Source organism: Myotis myotis, unplaced genomic scaffold (assembly GCF_014108235.1).
Source record: "Myotis myotis isolate mMyoMyo1 unplaced genomic scaffold, mMyoMyo1.p scaffold_m19_p_17, whole genome shotgun sequence".
Taxonomy (NCBI): domain Eukaryota; kingdom Metazoa; phylum Chordata; class Mammalia; order Chiroptera; family Vespertilionidae; genus Myotis; species Myotis myotis.
Window position 1 is genome coordinate 37,865,212 of NW_023416321.1, and position 12,153 is coordinate 37,877,364.

Consider the following 12,153-nt stretch of genomic DNA (forward strand, 5'->3'; position numbering starts at 1 on the left):
CTCTGTAATTGGGAATACAAATCGTATCTACTGCATAGAGTTGCCGGGAGGATTAAGGCAGAATAAAGAAATGCACTTGGCACACGCATGCTAGGGGCTGGACAGATATAAGCTGTTGTATCGCTGAACATGAAGTGCCAGGCATTGCGGCCGCTACTGACAGGCAATTGCAGCAAGAGGACCCCATTTGAGGTCCTTGTGTTGAAGGGTTTCACTCTCACTAGTCTTTCCCACACTTTCAGCTCAGTTTTCCTAAAAATAATAGCACTTGCTTTTCTCCCCTGTGTTTCATTGATAAAGGACATGAATTAAATCCCCTGATTACAATGACAAATACGAGTGGCATAAGCAGGCTGGGGAACTTCTGAGGCTGGGAAACAACTCAACCAGGGAACAAGGTGAACGGTGAACGGGAGCAGTGACCATTGTAAAATCACTGTGTTGAGCTGTCACCAGCCTTTTCAACAACAAAATAGGTAAAATATCAAAGGGGGCTGGGAGACACAGGGTGATGTTTGTTGGGGTGGTGGTTTAAGGTGCCTGCAGTGCCCAGGAGTTGGTATCCAGGAGGTGGTGAGATATTCCTGTCTGGGAGAGGTGCAGGCTGAGAAGAGGCGGTGGTGTGGTCGTGAGGCACATGGACCCTGGTCCCAGACCAGCAGTTAGTATCCTTGTCCCTGCTACGTACTAACTGAGGGAAATCCGGAACCAACCTAACCTCTCTCTGTACCCGAGTCTCCTCATCTAGACACAGGCTGCAAGGAGGGTCAAATGGGCTCATAGTATAAAGTGCTTGGAACACAGGTACTTGGTGCATAGTAAGTGCCCCATATGTGTTCATGGTTCTCACCATTCCACTGGGGGGGGCGGGGGGGGGGGAGGGAGGGGGGCAGATAACTGAGGCCGGAGAAGTGGGTGTGATCACCCAGAGATGAAGATGAGACTAAGGACAGAGCTTCAGGGAGCCCACCAGCAAGAGAGTGGCCACAGGGGTGAGGAGTGGGAGGGAGACCCGATGAAGATGGCAGCTAGGAACCCCAGGGGTGGCGTGGCCAGTGCGGCTTTGAGGTCCCCTGTAAAGGGAGGGAGGAAGGGAGGACGGGGGGGGGGGGGGCTTTCTAAATGCCATATTTTAGCCGGTTTGGATGCTAAGGGCAGGGAGGGGGGCATTCAACCGGAGAAGGGACGGGGTCAGGGAGCCGGGTGCAGGGTGCTTAACCGGCGGCGGAGCGGAGGCGCACTCCCATCTGCCGCTTTCCAGGACGGGTTTTCGGGGCAGGATGTGGATGGCGAGTCCGGGGAACACAGAAGCGCAGCGCTTTGTCTCGGGGCAGCAGAGGGTGAGGAGGGAAGTTTGAAACCAAACCTCCCGGGGAACTCTTTGTGACAAAACCCCTGGACGCTCCAGGCGGAGCGGGAGAGGAGCCTGGGAGCCGGGCCCGCCTCCGCGCCGCCCAGTAAGACCGGCCAGAGCCGCGGTAGTTGGAGGAGGGGCCGGCCCGGGGCCTGGGCGGGACCTGCGGACACAAAGGGGCCGATTCACGCGGCGCCCAGCCCGCGGGGGTCCCGAACATGAATGGGGACGAGCCGGCAAATCTGAGAGCCGGACTCACGGCCGCGAGAGCAAAGAGCCAATAGGATCTCCGGCGCGACAGCGAGGAGGGGAAGGGGCCAATCAGCTGCGAGGACGGGCAGGGGGCGGGTCCGCGCCGAGTTTCAAATCGGCCCGGGTGGGCGAGGTGCATCTGTGCTCCGCATCTCGCAGGCGTGGGAGCTTTGGGGTGAGTGTGGGCCGGGGCGTGGCGGGGCCTCTGTGCAGAAGAGACCAGAGGTGATGGGGTGCGGGGGTGTCTAGTTAGGACAGGCATGCATGTGGGCATCTGGGGGTTGCAGGGTGGAAATCGGGGGCTCTGGCCAGGCGACCAGGGTCTGGGTGGGAGCTCGCTGGGTCAGGGCGGGTTGTGGGAGGCGCTGATCCGGCGCTGGGCCCCTTGCTGAGGCTCAAGGAGGGCCGCTCCCGACCCTGCCTCCCTCCCCGCCTGAGGCTGGGATGAAAAAACAGCTGTTCTAGACACAGCAAGGGACCGCAGGAAATGCTGACCAGCCTTGTTCAGCCTCTGCCCTCTTCCGGGCATCGCTGACCACACCCTCCCCTTCAGGAAGCATTCTTCTTCCGCACCCAGGGTTGCTCCCTCCCAGCCTGAGCCATCCACCCACCCCATGGGCCTCCATCCCATCTCTTCCCTTGTACCCAGGTCTCTGTGGAGCCTGGGAATGGGATGGAGGATGCCTTGCTGACCTGCCTTTTGACCTCTTCCCAGGGTCTGGTGAACAGAACAGACAGATGGCCTCTCGGTGGCCCAGCGTGAGCACGTCCGTGCGCAGGAGATCTCTCCAGGACCACCAGCAGCTGGAGGAGAGCGAGGAGCTGCAGCCTGCAGCTGGCCATCTGGAGGCCTCCGGCGGAGCCCTGGGCTCCCTCTGCAGACAGTTCCAAAGGAGGCTGCCCCTTAGAGCAGTCAGCCTCAACCTAGGGGCGGGCGCCTCCTGGAAACGCCTGGAAACCCCAGAGCCAGAGCAGCAGGGCCTCCAGGCTGCAGCTCGCTCAGCTAAGAACGCCTTGGGGGCCGTGTCCCAGGTAATGCTGGCCAGGTCCAGGTCAACAGCTGCCCTAAGGAGCCCCCAAGAACATAGACTCCATGAAGACAAGGACTTTGATTTGTTTGTGGCTGTGTTCCCAGCACCCGAACAGTTCCTGGCACATAGTAGGGAATGAAAACAGTGCCGTGGAGAAAACATCCTCACTCTACAAGATAATAGCTCTGTATTGTGATGGAGACTGTAAGCCAGTGGCTAATGATGGGAGGACGCCAAAAACTAGCTTAGTCATGAAGGCTTCCCAGGTGAGGTGATTCCATGGAATTCACCCAGGAAAGGGGAAGAATGAGGAGCATGTGACAGGGGAAGTAGTGTGAGCCCAGACCCAAAGCAGAGGGAGGTGGAAAGCTGAAGAGAGAGAGAGCAAGGTGGGGCAGTGAGAGGGGGCTCAGTGTGCCAAGGGTGTTTGGGCACTCCCAAGAGAGACTGGTGGTCTTGGGAACCAGTGGGAAGAATTTACAGCAGGGTGAGCACCAGGTCTAATTAGCATACTAGAACCTGTTCTTTAGCTAGTTGGTGAGTTAGATAGAAGGGGGTTAAAAGCAGATTCTCCCATGAGGGGGCGCTGAGGGCCTGGCCTTGCAGAGGAGTGAACAGCCTCAAGAGCTGCTCAGAAGGTAGATTTGGGAGGCTGAGGTGTCAGATGAGATGTGTGGGCACGAAGATGTCCCTTATGTTGGGTGTGAGGTGCCTGTGGACCTTCCAAGTGGATGTGTCTTCAAACCTAGAGTCGGAGAGGCATGGAGGTGTCACCTAGAAAGGACAGAGGCCATGGGAGTGAATAGACCTCCAAGGGGAGAACTGGGGGCGGGAGGGGGCTCTCCTTAGTATCTGACTGGGAATCTGAAGATATGGGACCAGGATATGTTTTGGGGACCCTTTGTAGAGAGGTGTCTGAGCCAAATGTTAGTCCTTGTCTAGAAGAACCCCATGTTTTATGCCCAATGACTGGGGATGAAACCAGGCAGCCTGCCCAAGGGCACATAACTCACCTAACGTAACTCTGGACTCTGGTTTCCTCTTCGCTGAGGATGAGCCTTCACAGCCATCCCCCAGCGGAGTGAAGGGCCCGAGAGTTAGGGCTTGGCCCTGTGGGTGATGAGCAGCTGTGGGAGGGCACTGAGCAGTGCAGTGTCATGACCAGAACTGCCCTTGAGAGGGATCTCTGTGCATCAGTGTGGAGGGTGGAACAGAGTACGACCAGAAGCAGGGGGACAAATGATCTCACAGTGTCCTGGGGGTCAGTCTGTGTTCGAAAGAGGGCTTGTTAGGCGCCTGGAGGCTCTGTGAGCCAGAGTGGTTCTGCTGCAGACCACGCATACCTGGGGCTCTGAGCTGGGTCCCTCCAGTGGCATCACCCACATCCCTCACGCTTGAGACCAAGCTGCTTGTGTGCTAGGACGGCTGGTAGGTGGAGGTGTGGAGGTGTGGCTTGGAGACTAGGGTGGCCCTTAGCTTGTCTGTGCTCACACTTCCATGTACCCATCAGAGAATCCAGGAGTCCTGCCAAAGTGGCACCAAGTGGCTGGTGGAAACCCAGGTGAAAGCCAGGAGGAGGACGAGAGAGACACAGAAGGGCGGTAGCCCCCCAGCTCGCAGCCTGAGCCAGAGGAGCACCCGGCTTTCTGGAACCGGCCCTGCCCGTTCAACTCTGGGCCCCTGGGGGTGGGAGCGTCACCGCCGCTCCACCCAGATGGGCCCATGTGCCCACCCTCTGCGGAGGTCCAGGAGGGAGGCCGCCTTCCGGAGCCCCTACTCCTCTACAGAGCCCCTCTGCTCCCCCAGGTAAGTGGAAGAGTGCCTGGCCCCCCAAAACACTAAGGGCCCCTCCGGGGGCTCCCTGGAACCAGGGGCACCCTGAGCTGAGTCACATCTGTGTTCTGGCCAGCTCTGCACCCCACTAGCCAGGGACTTTGGGACGTCTTCAAGGCCTTAGTTCCCCATCTATAAAAGGAAGGGGAGCTTAGCTCTGCCTGTATCACTCTCCCAAGCCTCCTAGTGAGCCTACAAGCCAGTTTTAAAACCACCTGGAGCCTGAGACTCAAGTGGGAAACAGCAGGGCTCACCTTTCTGCAAGATCTCCTGCCCTTGGCCTCGACCCCATGAGCCTTGATCCATCTGTTCTCTGCCAGCTGCTCCAAGGTGCTCTGATGTCACTTCCTGGAGCAAGGGTCTGGGTGATGGCCCCAGGCTGCAGTGCTGGTTGGGGGGACGGGGGGCAGGAAGGAGGCACCTGCCACAGGTTTCCAACTAGTCCCTGATGCCTGTGGCCTTTCCTTCTGTTCAGTGAATCCGACAGTGACCTGGAGCCCGTGGGGGCAGGAATCCACCGTCTCCAGAAGCTGTCCCAGGAGCTGGACGAGGCCATTGCGGCTGAAGAGAGGTAAGCTGGCAGCCATCTTCCCAAGTAAAGGGGCTGGCAGGGTCCCCCTTTTTAGGCAGGCCTCTGGTTCTGGCTCTGACCACTGTATGACCCTGGCCAGTCCCTCCCCTTCTCAGCCTCAGTCTCTTTGTCTGCAACATGAAAGGACATAAAAGACGTAGTTTGGGGCGGCAGTTGAGGATGCACCCTGGAGATTCGTGGCTTTCTGGGCCTCAGGCCGCCACACGTGTCCATCACCTGGAACTTCCCCAGGCTCCTGAAGACCTGCCCTGCCACCAGCACTCCCCACGGTTCCCTTATGCCCTGCCCACCCATGGAATTGGGAAATGCTGGGTGGCTGCTTGGAGTTCCTGGTCTGTCTGCTCAGGACCCCATTCTGAGGGCAGAGCCCAGGTCTGGAGCTGCCCTAACTTGGGGCCATTTGGGCCTACATGGCCATGACAGGCTCCTAGGTGGCCCTGCGAGCTGCGACTATATGCCGAGTGTGCCAAGTTCCCACCATGTTGCCGGGTCTGGTCTTGCCTAGTCCAGGCTGGGAGGGCCCTCGGAGCCTGCCGCACCCAATGGCCTCTCTCCTGCTTCCCCATCTCTAGCGCTGACATGGCCGTTTCTCTCCTTCGAGACTGATGGAGTGCTCTCCGGGTGATGCCCTCCTCCCGAGCATCTTTCCCAGCGTCCTCTTCCTCCTCTCCTCCTTCTCCTCCTACATGAGCACGTGTGCAGATTTGGAGGCGCGTTAAAGAACTGAGTCTCCTGGAGAAACCCACAGAGCTGACGCCCAGCAGAGTGGGCAGCTTGCCATCTTCCTACCGGCTCGGACCTGAGCTGCCGACCTCACCCACCACCTTCCAGCTCCTCATTCTGGGGGAAGGCTCTGGTGTCCTCACTCCCCACCCCCCTGAAGCACAATGAGGGGCAAGAAGAGAGCTCCTTCTTGCAGGAAGTGAGCCATACCTGACCCCACACCCCCACACGTGGGATCCATACCTCCGCACCCTTGAGCTCCTGGAGGAAGCCCCCAGGAGCTGGCAGTGCCCCTGGGCCACTGCTGACAAGGACCTGACAAGCAGAGGCCCAGGTGGGGGCTGGTCAGGAACCTCTGCTCTCCTACTCGGACCACATCTGAGCCCCGCAGAGACCGCCTGCCACAGCCCAGGAGGTGACTCCTCGCAGACCCGGCTCCGGGGTGCACAGCTCCCGTGCCTGCCCCAAAAGGAGGGATGGGAGAGATATCCAGGCTCTGAGACCCAGGGCCTACGGGTACCTATTTATGTTCTCAGCACCGGGCACTGTGGATGGCAGCGAGGAGTAGCACAGCTCAGCAATTTCTGCCCTTTGTAAATTCTTTAAGAAATCTGCTTTGTCATTTTATTAGAAAGAAATTAGGGCATAACTTCCCTCCATAATGTTGCTTTTCCATAATAAGACTCTGACAGATTGAGGGAGTCTCAGAGGGAAGGCTGGGGTGGGAGGGATTAACCATAGAACTTATATGCACATGTGCATAGCCCATGGACACAGACAATAGTGTAGTGAGGGCCTGGGAGTGGGGTGGGGAGTGTAGGGAGAAGGGGATCAATGGGGGAAAAGGGGGGACATCTGTAATACTTTCAACAATAAAGGTAATTTTTTGAAAGAAGAATAGGAGAGTTCAGTAACATAACCATGTACAAAATATACCAAAAATAATGGTTTTCTCGATGTATTTCTATGGGAAATAACGAAATATTTTCTTTCATCATTAAAAAAAAAAAAGACTTTCTGTATTTGACATCTCTTCTCTGTAACATACCCCCCCCCCCCCGCCCCCCGCCCCGGCGCTTCCCACTCTGGTCTGTCCTGGGGCCGGGTTTTGTTCCCCTTGTCCTCCCCACTTCCCTTCACCTCATGCAGCCAGCCCCCTGCTCAGGGAGAGCAGGAGTAACAGCCACAGGTTTCGCAGCTTCATTCAGAGCAAAGCACATTTTAAAGGCAAATAAGGTTTTTATTTAAGAGACAACGTTTGAGAGTTAAAAACCAGCTCACATCAAAATCAAGACCCGTTGTAAAAATCTTTTAACTCCGTAATGCTGTTTTTGTCTCGTTAGAAATCTGATAGTCAACATGTTCTTTTCTAACGGATTTTGTACAAGGCAGCCATGAGGGGTAGAAACCTTTTCCCCCACAGATCCACCCGCCACGGACAATACTGAGAGGTACACACAGGAACAGTCAGACGGCGAACAAGACCGGACAGGCTGCCACCACCAAGTAAACAAATAGAAAGGACGGTGGGGTCCGAGGGTGGGGGTCCCCATGAGCGAGCCACCCTCCTGTCCTGCCCCTCTTTGGTGTCACCTGCCACTCCTTGTCCCCACGAGAGTGAGGTCCAACTGGTATTTACCCCAACCACCCTCTCGGTTTCTCAGCAAAGAGAGCAGGACCCAGACCAGGCCTCAATGCTTGGACTTGACCCTAAGTATGATTTTTTAAGAAAGTTCCCCCAAACCCAGAGGCAGCAGAAGGAGGGAGGTGACTTCTGGTGGCAGATTAGGTCCCCGGCACACTGGGCACCCACACCCCTGGGGTTCAGCTGGAAAGTTGGTTGTTTAAGGCGGGGTCAGTTTTGAGGCTCCTTCGCAGCCCGGGCACCCCTCCCGGGCCGGCTGCACCTGGGCTGGGTGGGGGTGTCCACGCAGAGCCACGCCACAGCTGCACGCTGCCTCAAGCCCAGCTTTCACTGAGAAATGGGGGCCACGCTTTGCCTGCAGGACACTTCTGGGCATGGGTCTGGGTCCAGAGTGGTAAAAGGAGACCCAGAGAGCCCACCCCCTAGTGATGTCTGAATACTGGGGTGCAAACGTGTTTGTTTTCTCTGGCCCAGGGTTCGGGCAGGAGGGCCGCTCATCCAAATGCATGAAAAGTCTCCCTTTTTTTCATATTTTCTGAAGCCTAAGGGAGGAGTCGAACTCTTTAGAAAAAAAAACATGATGCCACGCAAGCAGGCCCTGGCTGTGGATGCACCCTGAACCCCCAACAGGGCGAAGGGACAGGCAGGCCCTGGCTGTGGATGCACCCTGAACCCCCAACAGGACGAAGGGACAGGCAGGCCCTGGCTGTGGATGCACCCTGAACCCCCAACAGGACGAAGGGACAGGCAGGCCCTGGCTGTGGATGCACCCTGAACCCCCAACAAGGTGAAGGGACAGGCAGGCGGCAGGCGGGCCGGGGCCCTCCAGCAGGACAGCCTCCCAACTGGGAGGAACAAACATGCCACGGAGAAACGGGGCGCTTTGGTCAGGCAGGGAAGTCCGCCCTCCGGCCCCGGTGGAGCCGGCTCACGGGGGCTGGAGGGATTCGCCAGGAAACGGCCGACTGGGGCCACGGGACTACTTGGGGAGGGGCAGCGGCCCCTCCGGAGAACAACACGAGACTCGGCTCTTTGTTTTTCTCCAACAAAACTGGACGAACAAAATGCAACAAACCACCATTAGAGAAAGTGCTTATTGGTTACAGTTGCTGTGAAAAGCAGAACTGAAACCTACGATGTCGAGTCTGGTCACTAGACAGAACCACACAGTCACACCCACTAACACTGCGAGAGCGCCCGCCCGCAGCACTCACTGTACACCCTCACATCCCAGGCGAGGCTTCGGAGCCCCAATCAGAGCTCCAGAAAGGAAGGGGGGCCCTCCCCCTAGGTCCCACATCCCAGCTCCCACCCCCAAAATCAGCATGGACACAAATTCCCCAGTGTCCGCATGCCTGCTCCCTCCGGCTCCAAGCCTGGGGTTCTCAGGAAAGGCAAAGGGAATCGGACGGGGGGGGGGGGGGGGGGAGGAGGATCTCACGCTAATTATTTTATCATTTGAGAGTAATACATCAGTGCCTTCTGCAAAGAGGAGATGGGGTTTCAGAGAATCAGAATACGTCTGCCCAAGTTGAGTTCAGGGCTATTTGGGAGGGAAGGGAAGGATTAGGGTTGAGGTGGCTAAGCCACATGAGCTGGTGCCTCAAGGATGCCGGGAAAGATGTCATGTGAAGGAGGAATGTGAACTGCCCGGAGGCAGGACTAGAGACAAGCCTGGGGTGACCGCCCCTTCCCAGCAGAGTTGCTCGGTGCTGCTGAAATGCTGGTGCTGGGCTGAAGGGGCGCAGAGAGCTGGCAGACAGGCAGGCTGGGGTGGCAGGAGCGGGCAGACTGGAGAAGACACATTTCTAGTCGAGAGAGCAGGGTTAGGGGCTGGGATCCCTGACCCCTCCAGCCCAGTCGGGCGCCCTGTTTGCCTGCCAGTGGTGCCAGCCGCCCCCACCAGCAGCGGCCGGCCATCAGGGAAGACACTGGCCACATGGGAACTGCAAGAGGTAGACATTGAGCAGAAGCGACACTGAGCTGACACAGGTGCCTGCTGTGTATGCAGCTGTCCGGGCGCTGGGGCGGCCTGGCCCGTGACACAGAGCACTGGGCCGCCTCAGTGACAGCACAAGGGGCTCAGAGCCCGGCCCACGCTGCAGGAGACCAGTGCCCAGGCCAGGGGCCCAGCAGCACGAGGGCCTGGACAAGCTTCGAGGGGCCCCAGGAGAGCTATAAGCCCCACCAACCTCAGGGGATGATCCAGGAGGAAGTTATGGGCACCAAACCAAGCTGAGTGGCAAAGGGGAAGAAGGGGAATACAACAGTTTGAGCCAAAACTACCCCAGAACTCTGGGATCTCAGCTCTACACCTTCCAGGAGCCAAAAGGGAGGAATCAGACTGGGCCGCGCTGGAGAGGAGGAGCCAAATCCATGCCCTCTGGGGCGGTGTCTCTGCTCCTGGGACAGTGGGTGTGGGCATCAGTACAAAACCACCTCTTCACGGAGCAGGGACCCCTCCCCCAGCCCCAGGGGCGCCTCCGAAGCGGTGGGGCAATAGCTGCTCCCTCCCGCCCACTCTAAGTCCCACTCTCCGACTGTGGGGACAGGATGGATCCCTGGGCCCTCCTGAGGAGCTCAGGGCCTGGAAAGCCTCATGGGGCAGAAGTGCGGGATAGCCTAGGAGTCAAAACGCGCCCCCATCTGATCTCAGCTGGGGAGATCCCGCAATTACATAGGAAGGCAGGGCCCAGAGAGGGCAAGCAGCTGGCTCAAGGGCTCACAGCCAGCCCAGCTAGGCCAGAGCCCAAGGCCGCAGCCTCACAGGGGACGGCACCAGGCAGGACTCCAGAAAGAGGAACAACTGCCCTCCAGGCCATAGGAGAGTGGTGAAGGTACTGAGGACAGAAGGCGGGACTTGAACAGCTGCAGGACAGCCCGTCAGCACCAGACCCCTCCCCCCAGGGCTGGGGACAGACACCTGAACATAGCTTGGCCCAGGGGGCACCCTCTTCTCTCCCAGAAAGTGGCCGCTTTGCCATAGGAGAGCCACACCCAAGGTGGTGACTCAGGATATCAGGCACCAATGCCACTCGCCTCTCCACCTGCCAGCGGCCCTGGATCCCCGGTCTGGGGGCTTCTCCCTTCGGGGCCTGCCTCGCATGACCTTGGAAGCCCGGAGGACCCAGAAAGATGGTTGCCTTTGTCCAACACTCCAGCCCCGGGCAGGCCTGCACCCACCTCACAGACATCAACCCCGATTAGGGCTTGAAGCCGCAGGCACCCGGGAGGCAGCAGTGGCTGCACTGAGACCGGGGATCTCACCCCCTGGCAGCCGAGGGAGCCCCCCCAAGGCCGGGTAGGGCCCCTCCCCCCTGTGGTCAGACACTACTGGACAGACACGGGAGGGAAAAAGCAAGAAAGGGCCTGTGTCCGGGAGAAGGCAGCCACTCCCGTCCCCGCAGGCAGCCAGGTAGGGGCCCCCTGCTCCACGCACAGCCCACCCTCAGGGCACCGACTCGAACTTCGGGGTCCCGCGCGCCCAGCTGAGCGCGGACAGGGGACGCTCGTGGTCCTTGTCGGACTCGGGCTGGCTCTGGGCGCGCTCGGGCTTGGGGTTGGCGGGCGGGTCGGGCTGCTGCACCGACATGGTCCTGCGCAGGTGGTTGCGCTTGCGGAGGAAGTCGGGCTGCGCGTGGAGGCCGAAGCTGCCCTTGCGCAGGACCATCCGCGAGTTGTTCTTCTTGGGGCGCGCGCGGTGGCTGGTCTCCAGGGCGGCCAGGTGGGCGGCGTAGCCCTCGCTCAGGAACTGCGGAGGGGACAGGAGTCAGGCCAGCGGGGCAGGCAGGTGCCTGGTCCTGCCCCCACCCCCAGCGTCACCCTTTATCTGGGACACCCCATCATGGGGTCTCCAGCTCTTCCGTGGAACCTGCAGGAAACTGGACGTTCTCACCATTCAAGGCTCCCGCCCCACTTTGGACGCCTGAGCCCTCACGTCTATCTGTACCTGTGGGCCTTCTGGATCCTCTGGATTCTTGCGGGGGTGGGGGGTGGGGGGGACTCCCATCCTTATCACGTTCGCTAAAATCCCAAACTCTAAGTCTCTCCCACCATCCGCCTTCTACCCGGGGGAACTTAGTCATGCTCTGGCCCCGTCAATGGCCCCCTTGCCATTCCTTCCCACTGTGTGCTCAGCCTGCTGCTCAGTGTGGTCTGTGTGCCAGCAGCAGCAGTCTCAGGCCCCACCCCAGACTACAGATCCGAACCCGCATTTAAACAATATCCCCAAGTGACCCAGGAGGCATTTAGAGTTTGAGATCAGCACTGCTCTAGGGATCCCCACTCAGGGGTCCCTCCACCGTCACACTCAGCATGGCCCCAAAAACTCACTGCCTTCCCCTCCATCTGCTCCTCAACCGGCTTCTCCCCAAGCCGGAAACAGGATGCCCTCCTTGCCTTTCCCTTCCTGCGTCCCACACATCGGAACTGCCATTACCAGATCCAGTCCATCTTCCTAAAAGTGCCTCTCAGGCCCTCCCACCTCTCTCCCCTTCCACTGCCCTGCCACCTCCTCCCACCCGCCTGCGGCCTCTGAATTGCAAACACTCCACAGACTCAGAGCCCTGACCGGCAAGGCACACGGGCCACACGGGCACACTGCCACCCTCGCCCCTCTCCCACTGCCCCCACGTCACACTCGGCCAAGCTGGCACTGGCAGTTCCCAGAATACACACGTTCTCTGTCCCCTCCGACCTTTGCTTTTGCTGCTGCCTCTGTCAC

The 12,153-nt window shown here is 59.0% G+C and overlaps 2 protein-coding genes across 5 annotated transcripts in view; one reads left to right on the plus strand and one right to left on the minus strand.

The window, feature by feature from the left end:
* Window positions 1-1,673: 1,673 nt before the first annotated feature.
* PIMREG (PICALM interacting mitotic regulator) lies at window positions 1,674-6,573 on the plus strand. The gene is made up of 5 exons (XM_036338856.1): window positions 1,674-1,781; window positions 2,322-2,638; window positions 4,148-4,443; window positions 4,946-5,041; window positions 5,635-6,573. Exons 2-5 carry the CDS (start codon window positions 2,345-2,347, stop codon window positions 5,666-5,668), a joined length of 720 nt encoding a protein of 239 aa, XP_036194749.1. The 5' UTR covers window positions 1,674-1,781; window positions 2,322-2,344; the 3' UTR covers window positions 5,669-6,573.
* Window positions 6,574-7,004: 431 nt separating this feature from the next.
* The window catches only part of PITPNM3 (PITPNM family member 3), a 91,614-nt gene continuing 86,465 nt past the window's right edge, over window positions 7,005-12,153 (minus strand). For all 4 annotated transcript variants that reach the window (XM_036341205.1, XM_036341207.1, XM_036341204.1 and 1 more), the window contains one exon: window positions 7,005-11,181. In XM_036341205.1, coding sequence (XP_036197098.1) covers window positions 10,879-11,181 — 303 coding nt within the window. In that variant the 3' untranslated portion in view covers window positions 7,005-10,878. The remainder of the gene's footprint in view (window positions 11,182-12,153) is intronic.

Bases quoted from the DNA above. Each gene is read 5' to 3' on its own strand.
- PIMREG (XM_036338856.1), top strand. From the start codon at position 2,345: ATGGCCTCTCGGTGGCCCAGCGTGAGCACGTCCGTGCGCAGGAGATCT. The intron at 2,639-4,147 runs GTAATGCTGGCC...TGTACCCATCAG, and splicing joins CCTTGGGGGCCGTGTCCCAG to AGAATCCAGGAGTCCTGCCA. The intron at 5,042-5,634 runs GTAAGCTGGCAG...CCCCATCTCTAG, and splicing joins GCCATTGCGGCTGAAGAGAG to CGCTGACATGGCCGTTTCTC.